At 53.0% G+C, this 26,610-nt stretch overlaps 2 protein-coding genes across 20 annotated transcripts in view; one reads left to right on the top strand and one right to left on the bottom strand.

Annotated features, from left to right (window-relative positions):
- Positions 1-3,655: 3,655 nt before the first annotated feature.
- Positions 3,656-24,060, top strand: CDIP1 (cell death inducing p53 target 1). 13 transcript variants are annotated; one of them, XM_081554869.1, is made up of 6 exons: positions 3,656-4,065; positions 20,567-20,649; positions 21,182-21,286; positions 21,387-21,542; positions 21,839-22,112; positions 22,220-24,060. In XM_081554869.1, exons 3-6 carry the CDS (start codon positions 21,202-21,204, stop codon positions 22,329-22,331), a joined length of 627 nt encoding a protein of 208 aa, XP_081410995.1. In that variant the 5' UTR covers positions 3,656-4,065; positions 20,567-20,649; positions 21,182-21,201; the 3' UTR covers positions 22,332-24,060. The 13 variants fall into 13 exon arrangements, with proteins under 13 accessions (XP_081410995.1, XP_081410998.1, XP_081410996.1 ...); XM_081554872.1 differs by having other exon boundaries at positions 3,656-3,725; positions 20,935-21,286; XM_081554870.1 differs by having other exon boundaries at positions 3,656-3,725.
- Positions 24,061-24,327: 267 nt separating this feature from the next.
- The window catches only part of HMOX2 (heme oxygenase 2), a 31,931-nt gene continuing 29,648 nt past the window's right edge, over positions 24,328-26,610 (bottom strand). For all 7 annotated transcript variants that reach the window (XM_081554862.1, XM_081554864.1, XM_081554861.1 and 4 more), the window contains 3 exons: positions 26,118-26,609; positions 25,154-25,334; positions 24,328-25,072 (listed from right to left, as the gene is read on the bottom strand). In XM_081554862.1, the coding sequence (XP_081410988.1) occupies positions 24,945-25,072; positions 25,154-25,334; positions 26,118-26,609 (801 nt within the window). In that variant the 3' untranslated portion in view covers positions 24,328-24,944. The remainder of the gene's footprint in view (positions 25,073-25,153; positions 25,335-26,117; position 26,610) is intronic.

Genomic DNA, 26,610 nt, shown 5'->3' on the forward strand with positions numbered 1-26,610 from the left:
CAAGATCTTGCTTGGTTGAATGTATAAATGAATAAGTGTTTGATATCTGCATTGTCTCATACAATAGCTACAAGCTGTATGTGGTTATTGAGCCTATGAGATGCAGCTGAACCAATCTGAGATGTGTAAGATAAGTATAAAATACACTGGATTTTGAAGACTTGGTGTGAGAAGAATAAGAATGCAAAATATCACATTGATAATTTTTTATGTTGATTAAATATTGAAACAATAATATTTTGCATTGTGTTGTGTGTGTGTGCTCAGTTGTGTCCAACTCTTTTCGACCCCATGGGCTGTAGCCCACCAGGCTCCTCCATCCATAGAATTTTCCAGGCAAGAATACTGCAGTGGGTTGCTATTTCCTACTCCAGGGGATCTTACTGACCCAGGGAATTACTGACCCGAATTTCTTGTGTCTCCTGCATTGGCAGGCAGATTCTTTACCACTGAGCCACCTGGGAAGCCCAATATTTTGCATATATTGGGTTAAATAGAGTTAATCTCATCTGTTTCTTTTTACCTTTTAAACATAATTAGTAGAGACTTTAAAAATTACATGTGTGCTGGTCTCCCAACTTCCTAATTGCTTCTCAATCTAAACCGTGCTCCACACAACAATCAGAATAATGTTTTTAAAAGTCAATCAAATTATATACAGTTGAGTCTCATTGTTAGTGGTATTTATATTCTATAAAGCCGCTGCAATTTCCCAGCCATAAAAAGGAATGAAACAATGCCATTTGCAGAAACATGGAGAGACCTAGGGATGATCATATTAAGTAAGTTAGAAAAATAAATATCAGGGACTTCCCTGGTGGTCCAGTGGCTAGGACTCCTCACTCCCAATGCAGGGAGCCTGGGTTTGATCCCTGGTCAGGGAACTAGATCCTACGTGTTGCAATGAAGATCGAAGATCCCACATGCCACACAACTAAGACCCGGCCAAATAAATTAATAAATATTTTTTTAAAAAAGAAAAACAAATATCATACGGTATTACCTATATGTGGAATCTAAAATATGACACAAATTGGGAATTCCTTGGTGGTCCAGGGATTAGGACTCCGTGCTTTCACCGCCAGTGGTGTGCATTCAATCCCTGGTCAGTGAACTAAGATCCAGCAAGTTGTGAGGCACAGCCATAAACAAAAAATTTTAAAGTAAAATAAACATAGAAAACTCACAGGCTCATGGTTACTAAAGGGGAAAGAGGGTGGGGGAGTATAAATTAGGAAGTTGGGATTAGCAGAAACAAAGTACTATATAAAAAACATACATAACAAGGTCCAATGGTATAGCACAGGGAACTACATTCAATATCTTGTAATAAACCATAATGTAAAAGAATATGAAAAAGAATATATTGTATAACCGAATCACTTTGCTGTACATCAGAAATAAAAACAACATTGTAAATCAACTATACTCCAATTTAAAAAAAAAGTGGTGGGAATTCCCCAGTGGTTCAGTGGTTAGGATCAGTGCTTTCTCAGCTGCGGTCCTGGTTCAATCCCTGGTCAGGGAACTAAGATTCTGCAAGCCACTTGGAGTGAGAAAAAAAGAAAAAAGAAAGCAGGAGTATCATCTGGGTAAGTTAAAAATGACCAAAGACTTAAATATAAATTAACAATAGACTATATCTAAATCCCTAATTACCTGATTAAGAAAAAAAGAAAATACAAATTATTCTTAAAAAAGTCACTGTAAATACTGAAATAGTGAATACAGTAAGTCCCCTACATATGAAAATTCAAGTTTTGAACTTTCAAAGGTGTGAATGTGTGTTTGCATGTTCAGTCATGTACGTCAGTTCATGTGTCTGGCAAACATTGTCACGTGTCTGCATCCTCTATAAGTGGTTGTGCTTTTGTGTACTTTACTGTACAGTACTGTATAGAGCACAGTAGTATAGCATCTTTATCTCAAGCCCAGGATGTCCAGAAGCAAGTGCAAAAGCAGCAGTGATGTAGCTGTTACTGCTAAAAAGCACCAAGTGATAACAATGGAAACAAAATTGAAAATAATTGAGTGGAGCGATAAGAGGAAGAAGTAACTGAAGAACAGAAGAGGGTCATGATTCAGGAGGTGGTACAGGGATTATCTTATTTGATGAAGCACCGTTAGTGTTTGAGGCACAGGATCTGAACATAGAAAGGTACACAAAGGTTGCAGCAGCCATTCAAAATGCAATCCAGTGCTACCGTGTCATCTATGATGACAAAAAAATGAGTTACTACCCAGACATCTCTGGATTGTTTTCTCAGGAGGGTAGATAGAATTGAATCCAACGAGGAACCAGAACCTGTGCCACCTATGTCAGGTGTGAGTGAAACTGAAACTTGCCCTCCGTCTCCTACTTCTGATGATCCATCAGCGTTGCTCTCTCCCATCCTCCTCCCTCCTCCAGTGAGTAACTCTTCTTGCCTGTTCACTCAATGCCGGCCCCTGTATGCCAGCTGTTGAATAGTATACTACAGTACTTTTCAAGCTACTGTCCTGTAAGATTAAAAATGTGTTATTTTTGTGTTTTTCATCTATTATTTGTGTAAAAGTATTGTAAACCGATTAGAGTACAGTAATATATAGCCAATTGTGTCAGTTGGGTACCTAGGCTAACTTTGTTGCATTTAAGGAACAAATTGGACTTACAAATTCATTCTCGGAATGGAACTCATTTGTATGTAGGGGACTTACTGTACTGAACCACTGCTCCCAGGGAAATGCAGGGTAAGATTCCTGTCAGCTACTTGTCACAATATTTGCATCAACTAATTAACACATAACCATGTTTTGAGTGTTTCTGTTTATAAATACTTTAATATATATTTCACTCAATAACATTGAACTCAAGGCCAACAACACTATAACTCATGTCTGCACAGCTGACCTAACACAAGTATTTTCTGTGGAAGATCTTCTGGTACTCAGAAAAACTGAACCACACTTCAACACCATGCTTGGGGGCCATTTTAAACAGCAAAACCAATCAAAAGCACAAAAGTGTGAACACGGCATTAAATATGCCCCCTAGGACTTCCCTGGCGGTCCAGCGGTTGAGACTCCACGCTTCCAATGCAGGGGCACCAGCTGGATCCCTGGTCAGGGAACTAAGATCCCACATGCCTCACAGGACCACCAAAAAAAATTTAATTAAAAAAATGCCTACTAACACGCTGCACAATAACAAAACACTTAGCGGTATGAGAGCTGAAAGGAGAAGACGGAGTGTTGTTTCATTTAAGCTCTGCTTGGAATCTCCATATCACGCAACCACCATCTTTCCCACCTGGGCATGTCCACATAACACCCATTCCACAATAAATGCTTGTGGAATAAAGGAACAAACGTGCCTGTTAGCACAGCAGGTGCGTTTTGCTCTGGCAGATACGGGAGTCGGGGAGGGGGGAGGCAGTGTAGGGGCGGGGACTGGTGCACTGGGAGGGAAACCTCTCGTGATTTTCCAGTCACCTCACCTGACAAAGTCACCTCATCTGACAACCCCTAGGTCCCCGCCATGTGCCTCGCCTGGGCCGAAGCGCTCGCGCCCCTGTGAGGACCGAAGGGTTAGTCACGTGCGGCCTTGAGGCCACGCCCCTCGCCGTGACGCCGCGGGCCTGGGCCCTGCTCCAAAGCCTACCCGCCTCCTTCTGACAGACGCCTGACTGCGAGCTGCGGAGGCGGCCGTTCTTGGTATTGCGGCCGCCGCCGGTACCGCGGCGACGGTGAGTCGCCCTGACCATTCTAGACCGCTTCCCGCGGAGTCCCTCCGGAGCAGGGCTGGGCGCTCGCGGCCCTAGCGGGGAGGGGGCGACCTCCGGCCGCGAAGCTCCCTCTCCGCCCCCGCCCGCGGCGCCCGCTCTGTGCACGCCGGGCACTGTGGTCTCCGCTGGCCAGCAGAGCGCGTCTCAAGGGCCTGGACGGACTACATCTCCCAGAGACCTTTGACGGGCGGGGGTGGTGGTGTGCGCGCAAAGCCCCGCGGGGCTGGGGGTCCTGTCCTCCGAGAACCTGGTCCCTGGCTGTCTCTGCGTTCTCTCGGCCTGGGGCGGCCGGCTTGTCGAGGTAAAGGGACCCCGGGGGCGGCGCAGCGGGCCAGTGGCCTCCTCCCAGGACGCCGATGCGATCCAGAGCGGCTTTGGGGTTTGACGTCGTACGGTCGTTATGCTGGCCGGCCACCCGCGGGGCTGCGGTGACACCTTAGCCAGGCCCCGACGAGCGGCGGGCTCGGTACACCAGGGGCTGCCGGCCCGCCCCTGGGGTCCCGCCATCATGCCTCCCACATCCTTGCAGGCAAGCTTGGGGAAGTACCACCCCCAGTTTTCTGCAGGGGCTGTTTCCTCAAGGAGAGGGACTAAGGCGGAGGGTCTCGGTGACAAAGAAGCCTCTGCTTGGCTCCGTTGTGACCTTGGCAGGCCTGCCAGGCCCCGCGCGTCTCTGCCTCCCCCGCCCTCCCCTGCCTGCCTACATCTGTAAATCTCTGCGCCCGCTGTTGGCCACACATGCTGGTGCTAGGGGCGGGGGCTGGAGGCAGTGACCTGGCCTGGCTTTGGGCCCAGCCTCATGCCATTGAAGACCGTGTTGTAGTTGAACTCACAGCATCCTGCGAGCCCGGATTTGGACCCTTGACTTATTTAAGGGTAGACATGTTTCTGCTTTCTTATAAATGTTCCCAGGTATTCTCTCAACAGGTGTCAGGTAAGGAGCAAGGGGCTGTAAGTTTCTCCATGGTGGGCCTAAAGTCCTCTGCATCAGTTACTGGGGCCCTTGTTCAAAAGGCTGATTATGGGGACCCACCCCCAGAGGTTCAGATATAGCAGTTAAGAGATGTGCCCCAGGACTCTACTTAATAAGTTCCCCAGATAATTCTCCGGCTCCTTTGGGGTTGAGAACCTTTGTCTTAGAGTGAGGAGGGTGGAGGACCTTGAGCCTAGTGTCTTCACCAGTTTTGTGTGTTTCCTATGGGCTGCTGGGCAGGGCCATGCCTGGCAAGTGTGACCTCACTTCTAGTGCTTTGTTCCTTTTCTCAGGGCTGATCTAAGATAAGAGTTGGATGGGGAGAGGCCCACCAGCTCTGCCTTGCCAGACGGTTAATTTTGAAAAATTCCAAATGTACAGGAACGTTGAAGAGATTTTACAGTGACTGCTCATAGAACACCATCTAGAATGTCCAGTATTTTATTATACTTTATCACCATTCCTAACCATCCCGCCACATCAGGGTGAGTTGAGGATATCTGTCTGTTTCCCTCCCAGATGATTAAACATGCATAGCATTCAGTAGTTGTAGAATTCTTCTCCTTGTTTTTTAACTGTCTGCATACTTGGAAGTCTTTCTGTTTCCCATCCTTGAGGACCTGAGGACTTTGGATGGGCCTCTGGAACCAGGAGAGAACTTCATATGTGCTCTTGCAAAGATTTGAAAAAAACAAAAGGCCGTGGTGGTTCTAGAATCACCCTAAGGGAGAACTCATGGACTGTGTGAATGCTGCTTCAGGAAACAGAACTGTTTTGAAGGGGAGCTAATGGAAGGTGTCCTTATGGCCAGGTTGTCCCTCAGATAGAGTTGTTACGAACTGATGCAGGTGGTCAGCTTGGAAGCTGTTCCTGCTCTCTTGCTCCGTTTCAACCTGCTGATTTGGTGTGTTTCCTAATGCTCTAGGGGCACAGGGCTGCATAGCCCAGTTAAGCTCTGAGTCCCTTGGGCACAGGTACTTTATTCCACAGCCATAGACACCAACCCTAACCTTCCCTCTTCAGTGATCTGAAGGGGAGAGAAGAGACAGGGCCTGTGAAAATTCATCTCCACTCTCAGAAACACTACTGAAAGGGCACAGACATAGTCTTACTCCTATAGGACACAGGGAGGTGTGCCAGTTAAAGTCGTGGCATCGTATGTTGATGTCTCTGCCCTCAGGAGGGAGGCAGCTGTGCCAATGAGCAGCCAGCATGCCATGGGAGCACCGCAGAGCAGCCAGCATGCCGTTGGAGCACCGCAGAAGACACCATCCTCAGTGGGGAGGAGAGAGGAGAGCCAGGTTGGCTGTGGTAGCGCAAGGCTTATTGTGCCCCCACAAAGAGAGTTGGAAGTGGAGTGCACAGCATGGAAATGAGCTGGTTTCTAGGATCCCACAAAGGCCTGCAGTCTCCTCCTTCCTGAATAGACTGGATCCTCCAAGACACATCTCCCCTGAAGGTGGTAGAGGCTGAGGTGCAACTTAGTGCTGCAGAGGGCAGGGGGCACCTGGCCGGGGACCTCTGGTAGGCAGAGCCTCTCCCCCTGGGAGGCCCACCCACGCAAGGAGATGCAGGATCTGTCCGCTCCTGAGCCTGTGGACCTACTGCCTCTCCTTCTCTGGGTCATCAGTCTCTGGTGACAACACTGGGGTCCTGGGACCAGCACTGCCTGGACTCCACAGCCCACACTGGAGGCCTTTTTGTCACTTCCAAGCTGTGCAACAAAGCATCTGCCTTTCCAGAGCTTCATTTTTCCAGAAAACACGTCTCATCACTTTTTCTGGTGCTCCTGATCTGTGGGTGCTATGAGGTCCCAGGTGGCCTGTCCACTGGGTGGTCCAGACCATCCATTCCTACCCCAAGGAGGTGTCATGAGGGGCCAGGAGAAATTGTGAATGTGCTGGGTCCATATTGTGTCTGTCGACCAAAAAAAAATATACAACTTGAGAATTGTGAGTTAAGTTTCATTCGGGGCAAAATGAGGACTGCAGCCCGGGAGGCAGCATCTCAGATAGCTCTGAGAGACTGCTCCAAAGTGGCAGTGGGGGAAAGTCACCATATAAGGTTTTGGTGAAGGGGGAGTTCAACACCATGAAGTACTCGATTTACAAAAGGTTTTTTGTTAGTCATGAGGGTCTGATGTCACCATGAAGGGATTTAATGCTTCTCTAGATATGAGGAGATGCAAGGATTGAGGTCATAAAATCTGTTCCAAAAAACAACCAACTATCTAAAGACCTGTCCCACCAGATTCCCTGGACAACAGAGTGCCTCACTCTACCCTGAACTCCCTCAGGGATTGTTGAAGGTCACCAGCTATAGCAGCATGGGGTTCAGTCTCCGTAGAGGCAGATGGCAAATGCCTTTATTGTTCAGTCATTGGCAGTGCTCTTGGTAAGTGCCAATTTTTAGTTGACATGTCCAGTAAGTTTTGATTCAGTCCAAACTCACATCTGCTCTGTCATCTGTGTCTTTCCTTCAAGGAGAAACCAGGCCAGAGAAAGTGGAAGTAGGTAGGGAAGGGTGGAAGAGTCACCCTGGGTGGGGTTTGAGGAAAATTCTAACCTGTTATCACTTCAGGAGGAAGTGAGATAGTTGTCACAGTTCAAGTTAACATTAAGAGCACCAGGCTTGCCAGCTGGGGAGGCAGCAGGAGTGAAGTTCTGTCTGCAGTGTGTGCCCTTTGTACGTGCTCTGTGCCCACCTGGTCGAACCCTCACCTGTGTTTGGTCATCATACTCAGCGCCAGTGCTGCAGACCTAGCTCAGGCACTTCTGTGTCCCCTAGCCGAGGACGCAGCCAGAGGACCAAGTGACTTGCCCAGGGCTGGCATGTAATGGCAGAGCAGGGTCCCAAACCCGGCAGTCCTGAGATGGCAGGCCTGAAGGGAAATGGGGGCTCCCCTGTGAAGATGGCTCTGTGGACCTGACTGTGACTCAAGAAAAGGGTTTCTTTTCTCGTCTGGATATTTGACACTCATTGGAGAGCTCGCACAGGCCTTCTCAATGGAGGCTGTGCTCTGGCCCTGTGGGGTGGGTTAGGCTAGGGGGAAGACTTCCCTCACCGACTTGCTTATTCAGCACTGCTGTGCCAGGGGCTGAGCTGCGCCCCCGGGAAATGAGGTGTTCTCCAGCAGGGCCCCAAGAGTGAGGGACGGGATCCCCCCGCAGGGAGGTACAGGAGAGGCTCGGTTTTCTGGAAAGAGGGTTTGGTGGCTGAGGGATGGGTCTTTGGTCGGGGCAGGGTTTGGTTTGTTTGGAAGAGAGCTACAGTCTGGGGTGTCTGGAGTGTAGTGTGGTAATGAGATATGGAACACATGGCCAAGTCCAGACTTTTCCCTTTGAACCTTGACCTTAAACCTTGACCAGCAGATAAGATCTGAGAGCTCTTTGAACCATGGTGTTCACTTGGCTTGCCTACAGATCAGAGTTTAGGGGCAGAGACAGCTCTTGGACACCTCCCAGACATCCACCTTGGGGCCTGGGGTGTTGCTCCCTGAAGCAGGGCCCGTGGGCTGGGGGCAGGGGCCGTGGAGAGACTGACCCTTGGCACTACCCCGGCCTTCCAGGATCTGCCGGCCTGCCTGGGGCGGCTGGGACGTTGACCACAGTTCTTTCCTCCTAGTGATTCTTAGTTCCAGTCCTGGAACCCCAGCCCACTTCTTGCAGGGCCTACCTAGGGCTCACCCAGTCCTTGAAGCCTTCGCAGGACCCCCACCCACAGACCGATCCTTCTCTCACCCAGAGCACCTGCCAGCACAGGTCTCACTTGGGCTTTGCTGAGTATCTTTTGTAAGTTTTTCTCAGGTGCGAACTTAGCTCCATCTGCAGCTCCCTGAGGGCAGGGACCAGGGCAGTGAGTGGCCTCCATGGAGAGGCCTGGGAAATGTTGGCTGAATTAAAGAGTAAAGAATCTTAAGTCTTTTTAAGTAGGTAGTCACTTGAAAGAATAAACAAACAAACTTGGGTAGTAATGGCTCTGCTGAATACAGTTGGCTAATCCCAGAACCGGAGGAATTCCATGTTGTTCACGTGACCACTGCTCAGCTCTGGCACTCAGGGCAGGCCTTGGTTTCTGAGCTCAGGTTGTCAGTCTACCTGCCCCTCCTGGAAAGTGTGGAGGCCACATTGGGACCCATTTCTCTGTGGTCCCAGTCACACTGGCCAAACAAACCTGTGCCTGCTGGAGGTGGGGGCCAAGCACTGTAGGGCTGAGGACTCGGGGACAGTGCAGGGAGCCTTCCGCCTCACCCCCCTTGCACAGGTGTATGGGCTCACTCTTGTCCTCTGGGTGCAACTGCTCTGGTGCTTAGGCTCGTCGTGTCCAACTCTGTGGCCCCATGGACTGTAGCCGGCCAGGCTCCTCTGTCCATGGGATTCTCCAGGCAACAATACTGAAGTGGGCTGCCATGCCCTCCTCCAGGGGATCTTCCCAACCCAGGGATCAAACCCAGGTCTCTCCCATGGCAGGCAGATTCTTTACCAGCTGAGCTACAAGGGAGGCTGTCTTCTCACCTCAGTCCTGTCTTTGCTTGAAGATTCGCCTCAGAAAAGCCTTCCTGTCCCTGCTTCTCCTTCCACCACCGTGGCAGGCCTCACCAGCTGACTTGCTAATATATTTTACTAGTTTCTGTGTTTTACAGCCCCTCCCCCACTAGTTTGTGGACAGCTGTTTCCTCATCTTCAGGGCTTAGAAAAGAGCCTGATGAGTAGTCCAGGCCTGCCTTCGTGGGCGCTTAGTAATGTCTGAAGACCAGATGTATGTCAGCTGACACCTTGGACTTGGTGATCCCTAGAGATACTTCCGGCCTGAAAGGTGACCTCTAGATGCATAAATACACACATGGCCAAAAATAAGGCAACCTCAGATATAACATGAGTTCCCACTTCTCAAAGAGGAGATCCAAAATAATTCTGTTCCAAACGGCTCTGGTCAACTCTTCAGGTCAGATGTCCATTTAGAGTGACAGGAATTTAGTTAAGCTTCCATGGTACCATTTCAGGGAGTGTAATTTCAAATGCTGGTTACATTTGCTCTCCACTCAGGTTTCCCAGAGCGCTTTTCCCTCTCTCCCCTTCACCTCTGTGGACATCGTGTCCTTGTCCTGGACCCCAGCCCCTGGGGATTGTCAGTGCCGGTCATGTGGGCGCCCCTTGCTGCATGTAGGGACGTTTCCTCTGGAGAGTGTGTCCCTAGACTGTTCTGTGTCAGCCTGTACACAGCTTCTTACCGCGCGCCCTTTCAAAGGCTGTTTACCATTGGAACTATGAGGTCCTACCCCGGGAAATAATTACTAGTCTGCTGGCTTTGGGCTTTTTTCTTTTTACTGACTCCATCCAGGTGACCTCTAGAAGCGTGCCATGCTGGACTGACTGAGGCAGACATTCTCCTCCCAGCGGGGCTTAGTGTGAGAGAAGTGAGACTGCCTGCAACACAAGGGACTTGTGTGACACAGAGACGCTCCCTCTGTGTTCACAAGGGGTGCATATGGACCTTAGAGCTCATGAGGGCAGAAAGGCAAAGCCTTCTCTCGGGAGTATAGAGATCCACTCCTCCCCGACGGAACAGGGGGACCTGGGCAAGGCCTGGCTGCAGGCCGAGCTCCTCGCCTGGGCCAGTGAGGCCAGCAGGCAGTTGTGTCCCAAATAAGACTCTTACAGCTGGGGGACCTTGTAGTGGCCATGTGGCTGGGCTGCACTTCAGGGCCTAGGACTTTTTTCCTGGATTGGGCTGGTGTGTCTTGATCTAAGATAACCAATTAAAATAGAGTCAACTCCAAGGCTGTCCATTTTGCGTCAGCTTGCCGTGGTGGTGTGTTGGGGCACAGAGCTGCCTTCCATTTTGTGTCGGCTCAACAAAGGCAGTGGTAAGGACTTCGTCTTTTCAGGGTTCCACTCTGATTGCCTAAGTGTTGGTTCTTTAGACTCATCGCATTTCTAAAATTAGTCCCCCTTCTGGTTACCGAGCCCTGCCTGTCCAGCAGGTGCAGCTGTCCTGTTTATTCAGTCGTGGTTGCAGCTGCATCTGTATTTGGCCCTGGCTCCTTGTTCCCTCCTGTCTGTACTTCCTCCTCTGTGCCAGCGGTAGAAGCAGAAACCAAGCTCCTGAGCCTGGTCCTGCTTGGGGGGGGTGGGGGGGCGGGGCATGCGGCTCAAGGGGCAGGAGGAGATCTCTCCAGCTCGTGTCTCGGGCAAGCCCTGTCTCAGTTTGCTCATGCGTCTGTCTGTTGGGATTTTCTCACCTGCCCCCTCTGCCAGGTGACCTCCTGCTGGCTCTCCAGGTGGGGTGTCCAAGGCTGAAACTACCTGTAGCCCGCCAGGCTCCTCTGACTGTGGGGATTCTGCAGGCAGGAATACTGGAGCGGGTTGCCATGCCCTCCTCCAGAGTATCTTCCCAACCCAGGATCAAACCCACATCTCTTACATCTCCTGTGTTGGCAGGTGGGTTCTTGGCCTCACTGTGCACCATGTGGGATCTTAGTTCCCTGACCATGGATCGAACTCATGTCGCCTACATTGGGAGCACAGAGTCTTAACCCCTGGGCCGCGAGGGAAGTCCCTTGGCAGGAGGGTTCTTTACCACCAGTGCCACCTGGAACTACCTTGGATGGTCTTTGTGTCCCAGCTTCATGGGTCTGGACCCCTCCAGTTTACTAGAGCACTGGGAAGGGACTTGGCACAGAGAACTGACCTGGTTACCAAATTCCTACAAAACTGAAGTAGAGACTCCAGCTCATGAGTGGGGGACAGCCCGTCCTTGCGTTTGCCTCAAGGACAAGTGCCTCGAAATGGACTGAATGTGGGAGAAGGTACAGGGGGTTGTCCTCCAGAAAAGCTACGTGCACCCACCCGATCTGCCATGGCCCAGGTGCCCGTGCCTCTGTCCCAGGGGGTCAGACTGGTTTGCCTTGGCTCCAACCTGATTCAGCGTGGCGGACACCGTGTGCTTATTATTGTCATCATCATGACGGTTCCTAGACGTCTTATAGCTTTTTTAGCCCAGACCATTCTTGGAGTCCTGTCTGCTATTTGATTTTGCTTCTGATGAAGAGCAACCAGCATATTCTCTCTTTTCTGTTTCATTGTATACTTTCTTTCCCACGCTATGCTGAGGCTCCATACATGCAGCTGTTTGTATGTATGCAAAGCATGGTTTGTGTTTGTGGAACACAATGCTGCCTGCTCTTCTCATCATGACCTCATTGACACAACCCTGTGGGTCTGGGGCGGCTGCTGCCATTTCACAGATGGGAAGACTGAGACTCTGAAATATCAGGTGGCCAGACGGGTGGGACCTAGTGCCTGGGCACTAGCAGGCAAGGCATTTGCACTTTCAGCTTGACCTGTGCCATCAGGGCTCCAGCCTCCCTGGGAAAGGGCCCAGGCTGTGGTACTTGGGATCATTGGCTTAGGCTGATATATCAGCTCCATGGAGCCGTGATATTCATCCCAGAGGAGCGTGTCGGGCTGGTGAGAGGAGAGCAGCCAGATGGGAAAAACCAGATCTGCTTTCTGGTTCTTCCCGTGTCCTTAGCCCGTTTTGAAGTGTTTAGAATTCCCAAGGCATCAGATACACCCATGTTCAAGTGTAAAGGTGAAGAAATGGTTTGCAGCCACCAGTGATGCTGTCTGGGCTGTCTCCTGCCTCTATCGGGAAGGACAATGGAAAAGGAGCAGAGTTCAGGATTTCCAGTCCCACCGGTGCTGAACTTGGTGGCCCCAGGACCTGCTCAGCAAGGCAGTGTGGGCTAGAGGAAGCCAAGGCCTCTGGAATCCTTGTGGGAGCTTTTCAGGGAGGGACCTCTTGTTTACAAAGCCTCAGGCCCAGGGAGCACTGTTTATTGTTAATAGTACTTGTTTTCCTTCCTTGTGAAAATAATCAACTGGAAATGTACCAATCATGAGCAGATTCTGCCTGCCGTGGGTTGAGAATTTCTGTAAAGCAACTTCTCTGTTTCCCTTCGATACTGAGATTGGGTCTGGCTGCATTTACTCAGAAACCCAAAATAACTGGTGAAAACAAGTGAGCTTGTTTCTCACTGCAGGGTAGGGGAGGTGATCAGTGCTGGGATGGTGTCTCCATGGTCATCCGGGGCCTGGGCGCCTTCAGTTGTCCTCAGCACAGCTTCCATTCCCAAGGTCGTCTCGTGGTCAGCATGGCTTTGGGGCTGTAGCCTTCAGTCTCCTGGCAGCAGGCAGGAGGAGGGCCAGAGGACACAGGGCCCATCTCCCAGTGAGGTGGCTCCCTTTCAGCACCTTCCAACGAGAACATCCGTCACCGCTGTGACTCATTGGCCAGAACTGGGTCACATGGGCTGAGAGCATCTTCACACAGGTACTGCTGCCCTGGTCCTCCGGGGGCTCCCAGGTCTGAGCGCTGCAGGGCAGCCCCTGGGCCCTGTGCCTCTGAGGCTCGACGGCTCCAGGCCGCTGTCTGGCTGCCCACCCCGGCACAGTCCCCTTCCTGAGGTCTGTGACTCTGTCCTGCCGCTGTCCCTGCCCTCCCCTCGGCTCGCATTGACCCCACCTCCTCCCCCTGCCCAGCTCGCTTGGAGAGATATCCTCTGACCCCTGGAATGGGTCTGGTCCGCCTGTACTTTCACAGCGTACTTTCTCATGCACCAATGGTCTCGCTGTGTCCTTGGGGTTGGGGTTTGGGGTGTGTCTGTGACTCCGGTCTTCCCAGCTCAGTTGTGAGCTTCTGGAAGGCAGGACCAAGCCTCTCACTCCCTGCCACTTCCCAGCCTGTGCCAGCACGAAGTAGGCACTACACAGCAGTCAGCACCAACAGACTGCTGGTTATTCCCCAAAGAAGGACCATCCCCTCCCGGGGCTTCTGTGGCCACCACACAGACTGTCCTTCAGCCCCTGGGGACTTGCGAGAACAGGAGGGTTACGTGGCGTTGCCCTGGGAGCCCGTGGCCATCCCTGGTGAGCAGCTCTCGGGCAGAGGGACGCCTCCAAGAGGGTGGGTTGGGTATGGACGGTGTGGGTCAGGCCTCCAGGAAGGTCTGCTTGCTCACAGGGCCTGAGTGCTTCCATCCTCTGGTGGACCCTGGGACCCCCCTATGCAGGTGCTTGGCTTTCACCATGGGCCTCCACCCCTCACAGAGCAGTGGGCACCTCCTTGGCTCAGCAGATAGGAGCTGAAGACAAGGTGGAAAGCTGCCTTTCTGTTTTCCCAGCAAAGCCTCAAGCTTTTCTGGCCAGCCGCCTAGAAGCTGCCTCCCAGGGACAGAGGAGCCCCCCTGGGGCCAGCTGGCATCATGGTGCCGTGGATGCGGGAGCTAGGGGGTGAGCTCCTGGAGCAGCGGGCAGGCCGGCCCAGCTCTGGGAGACTCGGCCCTGCAGCTGCTGCCTCCAGGGCCCCAGGTGGATGCTAGGGTCCAGGCCCAGTACCCTTCCCCAGGCACTGCAGCCATGGAGTGCCAGGGCAGCTGCTGGGAAAGAAAGCTGGCTCTTCAGGAGGACTGCTGGGCTGTCTTCCTTTCCAGAAGGTGTCTTGGGGCCCCAAGGTTGGCCTCCACTTGCCGGGCCTCGGTGACCCCTGCGGGCCGGGTGCTCAGGCTGGCCTGGGTCACCGGTCCCCGAGCTCCTGGGGACCAGAGGCTGCTGTGGCAGAGGCCGCAGTGCCTGTGTTGTTTTCCTTCCTGTTGGATGTTGTTCATAATAATCAACCCCGATAACCAGGGCCATTTATTCAGTGTTCTTGTGTGTGAGGCCTCAACCTACTGCTCTGGGCAGTTCGCACACGCTCTTTATTATAAAACTTGCTCCAGCCCTGAGTGGTAGGTGTGATTACAGACGAGGAAACTGAGGCTCAGTGAGGCCACAAGCTGCAGAGTGGGAGAGCTGGTTCTGAACTAGTCTGGTGCGTGTGGCAGCAGGCACGTCCCTGGAGTGACAGCACCTGCTTGGAGGCCCCCCAGGATGGTCCCCTCTTGGTCACAGGCCCCTTGGTCCCTCTGGCTGTGGAGCCCTGACCTGCTCTGCCTGCAGGTACCCTCTTAACCAGCTTAGGGCTCCTCTCACTCAGCAGCTCTTGAAGAGTGACTTGCAGTCGCCTGGAGGCTTCCTGAGATCTTCCAGGGGCTAAAGGTCAGAACTGTGTTTATAAGGATGCTCGGAGGTTATTAGTTATTCTGCCCGTTTCCATCGTGTTGGCATTTGAAGGTGGTGCAGCAGCAGTGGGACTTAGCTCAAGGTGTGGTACCCGCTGCGCCAGTGATTGTTGTGGTTGTGTTCGTGCAGGCTTCATGGAAGAAAAAGCGGTACAAATGACTGAGTGTATTAGCTGGACCCTTGGGTGCATGTTGTTAATGTTTTGTGCGGTGAAACGAGAGGAGGCACATGCAGCGAGCGTGCTGGGTCCCTCAGGGAAAGCACGGGTGCAGCTGTTGGAGCTGTGAGCCCAGCTACTCAGCTGGTATCTTCATGGAGCTCCACACTCACTTAAAATAACTGCTGACACACAGACTACAGTTATTCGGACTTGGGGATTCAGCCGACAAAGTGAGCCTGCAAGGAAAACCACTGACCTTTTGTTTTAGTATTTGTTGCCAGTGATAAAATATGAGCTTTCAAGTGAAAATGTTAAAATCTTGGAAAACTTGTTTCTGCTGCTGTGAGCTTGACAACTTCCCAGCAGTAAAGACTTTTGTGATGGGATTGGTGGTGATACTAACAGTGTGATTTTTTTTTTTTTTGAGAGGGGCATATCATATAATGAGATGTCTTGACATTGCCAGATCTACATAATCAGGCTCATAAATGTGGACCAGAATTTTCCAAATGACCCAGGCATGCTGTTATAAAACCAGCCATGTGTAAAAGAGCCATTCCAAATACAAGGTAGCCCAGTGATTTTTCAGTGTAATAGGGAAAATTTTGTTGTGAAAGATTCGTATTCCATATTGCAGATAACCTTTAAGAACTGTCAAGTTTGGGTGTGGTGTTGAATATCCACAAAAGCTGAAAAGACTATTCAGTCCCTCCCTCCTTTCCAGCTGCTTACTGTAGGAGGCTGGGTTTTCTCATACTTCATCCAAAACATCACAACAGATTGGATGGAGAAGCAGATACAGGCATCCAGCTGTCCTCTCTTAAGCCAGACTTTTTTATTCTATAGAAGTATAGTTAATTTATAACACTGTGTTAATTTCTGCTGTACAGCAGTGATTCAGTTATACATACATATTCATTATTTTTCATATTTTTCTTTGGTTCATCACAGGCTATTGAATATACTTCCTGTGCTATATAGTAGGACCTTGTTGTTTATCCCTTCTATATAGTCTGCATCTGCTAATCCCAAACTCTCAGTCCTTCCTGCCCCTCCCCCACCACCTACAAGTCTGTTCTTTCTGTCTGTAAGTCTGCTTGTGTTTCATAGGTAAGTTCCTTTGTGTCATATTTTAGATTCCCCAGTGGCTCAGCTGGTAAAGAATCCACCTGCAGTGCAGGAGACCTGGGTTCCATCCCTGAGTTGGGAAGATCCCCTGGAGAAGGGAAAGGCTACTCACTCCAGTATTCTGGCCTGGAGAGTTCCATGGACTGTATAGCCCATGGGGTCACAAAGAGTCAGACATGACTGAGCGACTTTCACTTAGATTCTACATACAAGTAATACCATATGGTGTTTATCTTTCTCACTTCCTTCATTTAGTGTGATCATCTCTCAGTCCATCCATGTTGCTGCAAATTGCATTACTTCATTCTTTTTTATGGCTGAGTAGTATTCCACTGTGTATATATACCGCATCTTGTTCATCCGTTCATCTGTTGATGGACATTTAGGTTGTTTCTGTCTTGACTATTGTGAATAGTGCTGCTGTGAACATGGGGTGCACGCATCTTTTTGAATTATAGCTTTGTCCAGATATGTGCCTAGGGGTGGGATTGCTGGATCATTTAACAACTTTATTTTTCACTTTTTGAGGACCCTGCATACTGTTCCATAGTGGCTGCTCCAATTTACATTCCCACCAGCAGTGTAGGAGGGGTCCCTTTTCTTCACATCCTCTCCAGTATTTGTTATTTGTAGACTTTTTAATGATGTTAAGCCAGACTTGTAAAGGGTTTGTGGAAATGTAAAACAATGCAAGTCTTCTTATTAAATCTTGTTTTGGAAAGCAGTTATTTTAAATTTTTGTTAACATGCAATGAGTTAATCTTTGTAATGAACAAATACTTTTAACAGTTCCTCATTTTTGGTTTCTAATAAGGTAAGTATTGATAGGTATAATCCACAAAAACAAAATCTTTTTGGTGTCCTTAATAATTGAGTGTTAAGGGGTCCTAAGACCAAAAAACTTGAGAAATGGCTGTTCTAGCCGGCCCTGGTGGGAGCTGATGTCAGAACGTCCTCCGTCTGGCCACCGTCCTCCCACTTTGTCTCTGTCTCAGCCCCACGCCCTTCCGCCTCCTCCAGGATCCTGCGTGTGGGTGCAGACGGGGCTCAGCTCCACGCTGCCCTCCCAGCCTTCCTCCAGAAGACGATGTTGGTGTTCCCTCAGCAAGTCCTGTGTGGGGTGGGGGGCCCCGGAGGCAGGGTTGGCAACCTCCCCCCGCAGGGTGCTCGTCCTGATGGCTCAGACAACAGAATGGAGTTTTCAGCAGGGGATGGAGCCAGGGAGGACAGCATCCTGCTGGCCCGGGCCCAGGCCCTCCCAGCTTCCTTGGGGAGACCCCGGGCTGCCTCAGGCTGTTGCCAGTTGGCCAGGCCCTGGCCCTGGCTTAACAGCTGCGCTCTCTGCAGTGAACGAGGAGGAGCTGGGAGCAGAACGGGAGGCCAGGGCTGCCTCCCTGGGCCAGACGTCTTGTGCTTTTAACTCCACTCAGGGGCATGGGGAGACTGGGCTCTGCAGAAAGTGCCTGGCCCTGTGTCCTACCCCAGAGGCCCCCAGCACCTGCTGTTCTGGGGAAGGCGAGATGAGACTGCAGCAGGAAATGGGTCCAAAGATAGACAGACACGGAGATGGGCTTCCTCCCACTTTGTGTGTGCATGTGCACAGTCGTGTCCGACTCTTTTGGACCCCATGCACTGTAGCCCACCAAGCTCCTCTGCCCATGGGATTTCCCAGAGAAGAATACTGGAGCGGGTTACCATATCCTTCTCCAGGTTATCTTCTTGACTCAGGGGCTGAATCTGTGTCCCCCGTGTTCCCTGCATCGCAGGCAGATTCTTTCCCCGCTGAGCCACTGGAGAATCTCACTTTAGGGTGACTGAAATATTCTGTGCTAGGCTGTGTTGGTCATGGGTGCAGAGGGACCTGCCCCCCAGGCTCTGCTGAGGCTTAGAAAGGCAGCTGCAGGGTGGATGTGGAGGGGAGAGGAGACAGGAGCAGTGGGGCTTGGAGGGGAAGAAGTACCCCGCAGCCGCGCCTGCCCCACGTTTGGTGTTGAGTGACGCTGGGAGCGGTGTCTCCCCTCTTACTGATGCAGGAGACAAATGAAACCAAGTGTCAACTTAACATTACAAATCAGTGATTAACAGTATTCAAAGTGTATGATGTACGTCAGCATCATCCTTCACAAAAAGTATAAAATGCCTATATTTTTTGGCCTAATCTCACTTCTGGTGTATTTAGCCCAAGGAAATAATCCAAGAAAGGGAAAGAGCGTTAGTCAAAGGTGTTGCAGTGTTTTATGACAGTAACAAGGAGCCTTCTAAATGATTTAATAGAGATTGGTCAAGTAAAAAGGGATGGGCCCCTTTTTGGAAATCCTAAGATCCATGATCATGGAGTCTTACAGGATAGAGGAAATATATGTGCTGCTGCTGCTAAGTCGCTTCAGTCGTGTCCGACTGTGTGCAACCCCATAGACGGCAGCCCACCAGGCTCTTCCATCCATGGGATTTTCCAGGCAAGAGTACTGGAGCGGGTTGCCATAGCCTTCTCCAAATATATGTGATGCAGTGTTAAAAGGATTTAACTTTGTCACAACAGCAACTATATAAAAACCTGGCTGCCTGTGCAGACTGGCAGGGACATGCAGAGACTGGCTGCATTACGGTGATAAGGTTGGGCAATTGTGTTTTCCTTCAGTTTAATAAGTTTTATTGACATTCAATAATCTGCACACCATACGATTTCCCCATTTAAAGTCTGCAATTAAGGGACTTCCCTGGCGGTCCAGTGGTTAAAACTCCGTGCTCCAAGTGCAAGGGGGAACAGGTTCAACCCTGGTCAGAGAATTAAGATCATGCCTCAGCTGAAAAATTTTTAAAGTATGCAATTAAGTGGGTTTTAGTATAGTCACAGAATCGTGCAACCGTCATTCCAGTTTTACAACATCTATAGCGTCCTAAAAGGAACTCCATACTGGCCATAGGCCAGCCTCCCAAACCCCTGGAAACCACTAATCTGGTTTCCGCCTCTGTGGATGATCTGGATTTACCTCATGTACGGAATCATACAATACATGGTCCTTTGTGTCTGGCTTCTGTCACTGAGCATCACGTTTTCAAGGGTCGTCTAGGTTGTAGCTGTGTCCGTACTCCATCCCTTTTCATGGCTGAATAATATTCCATTGTATAGCTACAGCCAGTTTGTTTATCCACTTATCAGCTGATGGACACTTGAGTTGTTTACACTTTTTGGCTATTATAAGTAATTCTGCTATGAACATTCTTGCACAGGTTTTTGTGTGGACATGAGTTTTCAGTTCTTTGGGGTATATACCTAGGAGTGGAATTGCTGGGTAACTCTTGGAAGAACTGCCAGACTGTTTTCCAGAGCAGCTACACCAACAGTGGGGTGGGGGAGAGGTTCCAGTTTCTCTACATGATACTCATTATTGTCCTTTTCATTTTAGCCATCCCAGTAGGTAGGAAAGGGTACCTTGTAGTTTTGATTTGCAGTCGCCTTTTGGCTCACAATGTTCAGGTTCTTTTCACATGCTTATTGAGCATTTGTTTATCTTTGGAGAAAAGTCTGTTCCCATCCTTTTGCCCATTTTAAAAAACTGAGTCATCTTTTTTGCTAATGACTTAGAAAAGTCCTTTATGTATTCTAAATGGTGCAGGTCCCTAAGATACTTGAAAGAATTTTCCTACATCGTGTGGGTTGTCTTCCCACTTTCTTGATGGTGTCCTTAGAAGCACAAGTCTTACATTTTGATGAAATTGACTTTATCTTTTTTCACTTTTGTTGCTTGGACTCAGTCCTTCTGGCCCTGCCACTGGTTTGTTACATTTAATATTTAAACTGACTGACTCCAGGCTCCCTCTCCCTCAGCAGGATTGTTGGGGACCCCCTATTCCTGTAGCTCTTTTTCCTAGTTCACATTATTTTAGTTAAAAAAAAATTAGTCTCACTTTAAAATGCTACTAATTTAGGGGCTTTCATGCTGTTGAAGAGAGTTGAGGAAGTGACTAAAGGAGACAGGATGCAGAGCCGGGGTGGGAAGGTGGCCTGCTTCTCCCCTAGCACCCAGCAGCGGGTGCTTTTCATGAACTTTGCGAAGGAAATGAGGGCGAGTATGTCACAAGACCAGCACTGCCTCCTTCCTTCTCCCTGTCCATTCCCCGACCACGCCACGACGCCGCTGCTGTGGGGAGATGCCCTCAGTTTTGATTGCTTCCTGCAGGGCATGTGGACGTGTGGGGGCTCCTTCAGGCTGGTGGGGAGAGGATGGAGGACTGGCCGTGGTCCTGGGGGGACAGCAGCTGTGGGGAGGGGAGGAGGAGCTTGGGCGTGTATAGCAACACAGGATGGCACTGAGTTGGGCAGTGGTGCCAGGGCAGTGTGGCTGCCTGGGATCAGGTGCCCAGGGCCAGCTCTGCCCCAGTGCTGAGGGCGCTGCCTGTTGGTCTCCCCCCGAAACAGCTCTCAGAGCCCTGCGTGTTCGCCCAGGCCGGCAGGGGAAGGAGCCTCACCTGCCTGTCTCCTCTGAGTACCTGGGATCAGAGGTAAAGAGCCGCCCGACCCTCCCACAGGCAGGCCCTGGCGCAGAGGTCAGCCTGGGGCTCCCTCAGGGAGGGGAGGAGAGGACCCAGTCGGACTGCCCTTTGAGATGCCCTAGATGAGGTTCCTGAGCTCCTGGGTTCTGCCCCCTTCACTGGCCACCCCCTGCCCTCGGCTCCCACACAGAAGTGTGGGTGACTCCTGAGGCTGGTGTTTCTGGAGGATGGTGGCTCTGGGCTGTGGTGGGGCATCTCCAGGGCCTGGGGTTGGCTGAGTCTGTGTTGCCGAAGGACTGGCCCCAGCCCATGCCAAGCAATGAGATCTGTGGGGAGAGGAGTGACGGTGACCTGAGGCCAAGAGCAAGGGACGCCTGCAGGAGGAGCAATGGAAGGCCCTGTGTCAGGGGGCGGCTCTGAGGACCACCACACACCTTGTGCTGCAGCCGTTCATCGGAGCCCAGAGCCAGGCTGGCAAGCAGGGCCGGGGGGGTGGCACAGGTTGCTGGGAGCACAGCCTGCACCCTGGTTTCCCCTCCAGGTCCAGGAGAAGCAGCGAAGATGTCGAATGATCCGCCCCCTCCTTATCCTGGGGGCCCCACAGCCCCCCTTCTGGAGGAGAAAAGTGGTGCTCCGCCCACGCCAGGTAGGGTCCCATGCCCTTGCCAGCTGCTGGGAGCTGCACCTGGAGCAGCGCCCCTCCAGCTAAGCCTCTGCGCTTCCTCCCCCGCCCCCACCCCGTCCAGGCCGCACCTCCCCAGCTGTGATGCAGCCCCCACCAGGCATGTCGCTGCCCCCTACAGACATTGGCCCCCCACCCTATGAGCCACCCGGTCACCCGATGCCCCAGCCCGGCTTCATCCCCCCACACGTGAATGCCGACGGCACCTACATGCCTCCAGGTAAGACGGAAAGGAGCCCGCCCAGCCTCTGCTGCTGGCTGGCCGGCAGGCTGTGGGCGTTTAACGTAAGGGCAGAGGGCCGACGGTGCAGGTGGAAGCAGACACGGGAAGATGCCCAGGAGCACGGGACAGAGGCCAGGACAGGCTGGGAGGACGATGGTCACCTGGGCCCCAGGCCTGGTCCCCAAGCCCACGTCCTTGGGTACTAGAGGCTTGGGGCTTTGTGCCCACCTTTCCCGTGGGGCCAGCGGCCCAGCCCGCCAGTGACCCGCCTGTGCTGCGTCTTCTGTTTCCAGGTTTCTACCCTCCTCCGGGTCCCCATCCACCCATGGGCTACTACCCACCAGGGCCCTACCCACCAGGGCCCTACCCTGGCCCTGGGGGCCACACGGCCACGGTCCTGGTCCCCTCAGGGGCTGCCACCACCGTGACAGTGCTGCAGGGAGAGATCTTCGAGGGCGCGCCCGTGCAGACGGTGTGTCCCCACTGCCAGCAGGCCATCACCACCAAGATCTCCTACGAGATCGGCCTGATGAACTTCGTGCTGGGCTTCTTCTGCTGCTTCATGGGGTAGGTGGTACAGGTACCTGCAGGGTGGGGCCGCGCCCCCCACTGCTGCCCTGGAGTGGGCGGGCTCTCGGCCCCTGTTCTTCAGGCCCCTTTCTCTCCTGATGCAGGTGTGACCTGGGCTGCTGCCTGATCCCCTGCCTCATCAACGACTTCAAGGATGTGACGCACACGTGCCCCAGCTGCAAGGCCTACATCTACACGTACAAGCGCCTGTGCTGATGGGCTGGGCCTAGACTCCCCGCTGTCTGTCTGGCCCCCCGTGCTTCGCCCCCCGCACTCAGTGGCTTACCTCCCTGCTCCCACTTGGGAGTGGAAGCCGTTCCACTGGTCCGTCCCCTGGAAGTCTTGTCCTCTTTGCCTTGCCCTTCCCTGAGCATCTGACTCTTGTGGCAAAAATTCTGTTGGATTTCAGGCCAAGGGTCAGCGAGTGGTGGGGGATGGCACTGAGCTTGTGTGCTGCTGGCGTGCTAGGTATTTGTGATCAAGAAGACAAGAGGGAGTGGTCTCCTCACATGGTCCTCCCTGCTGGAGTCTCTTCCTCCATTTCTGTACCAGGTACAGGTTCGGTCCGGAGTCTCCCTGGGACCAAAAGCAGCCAGAGCCGTGGCTGGTTCCCCACACTGGGGCCTGCAGTGGGGCCGAGCCCATAGCCACCGTCGTTTCTGAGCTGCTGGGCTGAGAGTGGCGGATGGACCCAGGCAGGCCTGAGTTTGTGGATGCTAGAGGCAGGCATGACGGTCAGAAGCAATGACTCTGGCCCTCAGAACTCAGGAATTCTTAACTGTGCCCAGGAATCACCTGAGGTAAATAGAGGTCAGCACACCTGCAGGCCATGGGGTGAGGGACTGGACCCTAGCTTGCCAAGAAGGAATTCTCCTTGGCCCCTGCCCAGCTCCCTTTCAGCCACACCTCTGTGAAGCCCGGTCTTTGCTGGGCCCAGAAGGAATGCCCAGGAGCCCGGCCACCTGGCTATACTGTGTCCTTGCTGTGTGTGGGCACAGCCTCTGCCTGGTGTGTCCCAGGTGGGACCAGAGATGACAGAGCGGGGCTTCCCTGTGGTGCACTCTCCACCGGCCCTCCTCCCGGTGCCCGTGGGGCCCTGCACCACCCTGGCTGGTTCGCTGTCACTGCTCTCACTCCAGCAGCAGGGACTGCAACAGGAGCACCCGTGGCGCTGGACTGGGGACAGGCTGGGGACAAGGAAGGAGCAGCCACAAGTGGCAGAGGTGCCCCGGGGGCCACCAGCCCTGCCCTGAGTCTGAGCACACACTGTTTCCTGAAGGGTCTGTCTGTGAACTTGCTCCCGTGGACCGCTGTATGCTGCTGCCGCCCCCTCCTGGTCTTGCACAGCCACTGCATGGCCTCCTGTCACTGAACCGTGGGCAGTCTTAGTTGATAGTTCCTCATTAAATTGGCCCTTTCACTCCCCTGCCTGAGGCCTCTGCTCTCTTGCCTGGCTTCCTTTTGCAAGGGAAAGGGGTGGGGGCTGCAGGTAGTTGGAAGGCGGGGGCTCAAGACCTCAGGGTCTCGGTGCTTCTGCTGAACCCACTACCCAGGGACGATGCTGGTGTCTCAGTCCCTGGCTAAACCCACTGGAGCCCAGCCGTGTCTGCACCATCAGGCTACCTTACTGATAATGTCACCTGTCTCCACACCACACACCTGCCCATGGGGTCTGCAACCTGGAGATCCCCCCAGCCAGAGCTCGGGATCATCAACCCTGCGGGGAGGTACTCCCTTGAGCAGGACAGAGCCACCGGGGCTGAGGTGTCAGGTGTGCGGGCTGCTGGGGTGGGCAGGCAGTTGGGCCCCCACCCCTCATCTGACTTGTAAAGGCGGGTGGGCTTGGTCAGTTACTGGAAAGTGTCCCCACCATTTAATTCTTTTCTGAGTAACACTTTCACAGATTCTCAGTATGTAGAACAGGTAATAAACTATTAAAATAAAATTTCAGTTCATTTCTATTTTAGATAATGAATTATTATATAATACAAGTATATGCTCTTTTATCTTAGGTATTAAAAAAGGCAGGAAAACTAAAGCACTCTGAGAACTAGAAAGCCAAGGGACCACATGGACTCCCACAGTCCTTGAGAGAAGGCTTCCTGCCTCCTTGGGAGGAGGGTGCTGGGCAGGGACCGGCAGTGCTGGGAGCGCACGAGGGGCTGCCAGGCACCGACCAGGACGACGTCACACCAGAAAGGAGGGAGGCAGCTAGCAGAATACACTTTATTGAGTGCAGAAGCGTTTTCACAGGTCAGAGGAGACAGGCCACGGCTAAACTGACCCCGACTTGGGTGTCTGCTTGAGAGGTGTGAGGACTGGCTGCCCAGGATGGAGCTCCAGGACCGCTGAGGTGAGGCGAAAGCCCGACTTCTGGCTCCCGCCCCCAGAAGTCCAGAGAAAAAGCAGCCCCATCTGGGGAGGCCCCCCCCAACAGAGCTGGGGGCCTGAACTTGCTGGTGCACCACTCCCAGCACAGGAAAGACACCCACCTAGGTGCGGACGCAACAAGGAAGAGGGGAGCGAACAAGCCTTGGGTCAGAGGTGCAGGGGCCCCGGCAGCAGCGCTGGTCCCAGAGACCTAGGCCAGCCTGCGGACTGCTCCTGCTGCCTGGGCTGGGAGCTCGGGGGGTGGGCCTGCACCCAGTTCAGCGTTTGACTCGCAGGCAGGATGCTGACAGGCAAAGGCTCTAGTCTCTGGCTTTTATTGGTTGCTTGTTTTCTCAAGCCCAGCGTTAGAAAAGTCACCTGAGGTGGTAGTTTGGTCGTGGGTGGAGACAGGGGCGGGCCGGTGGATGGGAGGTAGCGCAGCGTGGAATGGTGGGTCCTTCACATGGAGTACCAGGCCAGGAGCCCGGCGGCCAGGGCCACACTGGCGGCCAGCAGGAACTGGAGGCCGGACCTTCGCAGCACAGCCAGGGCTGCTTGGAAGGGGCAGCTGCTGCCTTCCAGGGCACCTGCACGGCAGCACCGAGGGGATGCAGCATGAGTGGGGGCCGACACACCCGCCCTGGGCGCGCAGGACACACGAGGCCTACCTTGGTCTAGCTTAGCAGCGTAGTAGGGGCACTTCCGCACATCCCCTTTCCCGTCGTGCACGGGAAGCCCGTCCTGCGTAGGAAGTCTGCTGTGTGTAGGAAGTCCGTCGTGCACAGGAAGCCCATCCTCCAGGGTCTCTTTGGCCAGCAAGGAGCCAGCCTGGTCCAGTTCACTGAATACCTGCAGGTGTAGAGGATTGACAGCCGTCACCAGCCTGTGTCCCACAGGGGGAGCCGAGCAGGCAGGGACGGGAGTGTGCAGGGCGGACACCCCCCCGAGGGGGAGCTCTGGGAGGTGTGGCTGCCCCTGTGCTGCCTGGGCTGACAGCCCGTGGCGGACACCCCAAGGAGAAAGCAGAAAGCACTGCCCCCCACCTCGTGGGATCCCCAGTACATCCCTGTTTGTGGGTGCTGGGTATTTCTAGCAAGAAACAGGAGAAAACGAGGGACGTGGGAGAAGGCAGCCCTGGCAGAGCTGACTGGTCCTGAGGGGCCCTCAGGCCTGTGCGCGGGCCGGCACTTCCCTGGAGTGGAGGGCAGGGCCCGGGCTCTGGACACAGAACCGGCCTGCCAGACTCGGGCCTGTCTAACAGCTACTTGTAAACTGAATCATTCTCTCTCTGGTTCTCTCCTCAAACTTACCAAGCACAACTTTTCACAGCAACCCTTGCTAAAAAAGGGGAACTCCACATTCCTTCAGAGCAGAAGCCTGGGGTGAGAGGGAAGGAGCTAGCTCCCACCTTCCTGACCCTTCAACGTGCCAGGGTGTCACCTCCCCAAAACACCACACACAGGCTGTTGATCAAACAGGGCTGAACCCTGAGTGGGGTTTTCCCCGCTGGCCTGTCTAGTCGCTAGGCTTGCTCTTGGGCAGCCTACCTGTCCGAGGGCACTGATGCCCCTTCAGGTGGTTCTGGGGCGGCCCCGCGAGCATAGGCCCTTCTCGCCTGGCCCTCGGCAGTACCTGCATGTTGAACTCGAAGGCCTTGTTGGCCTCCTCCACAATCTTCTCTTTGGTCTCCAGGTTCAGGTCGAGGGCGTTCATCCTGGCCCGGTACAACTGCTTGAACTGCTGTGCGTTGTCCACATTCTCAAACAAGTAGAACTGGGTCCCTTCCCCTGTGCTGGGGAGTTTCAGGGCCCGCTGGGCCACCTTCTTCAGCACCTGGCCCCCCGAGAGGTCCCCCATGTAGCGGGTGTAGGCATGGGCCACCAGCAGCTCTGGTTCGTTCTGCCCCACCTCGTGGATCCGCTCCAGGTACTTCCGGGTGGCCTCGGAGCACTGCGCCTGCTCCTCCCAGTGCTCGCCGTAGAGATACTCCATGTCCCTGATCAGCGCCTTCTTCCGGTGCAGCTCCGTGGGGAAGTACAAGGGGGCAAAGGCTGGGTGGTCCTTGTTCCGTTCGATCTCCTCCTCCAAGGCCGAGTATGTGAAGTACAGTGCGGTGGTGGCCAGC

This window comes from Giraffa tippelskirchi, chromosome 13 (genome assembly GCF_054371585.1).
Source record: "Giraffa tippelskirchi isolate mGirTip1 chromosome 13, T2T-mGirTip1v1.2.pri, whole genome shotgun sequence".
Lineage (NCBI taxonomy): Eukaryota > Metazoa > Chordata > Mammalia > Artiodactyla > Giraffidae > Giraffa > Giraffa tippelskirchi.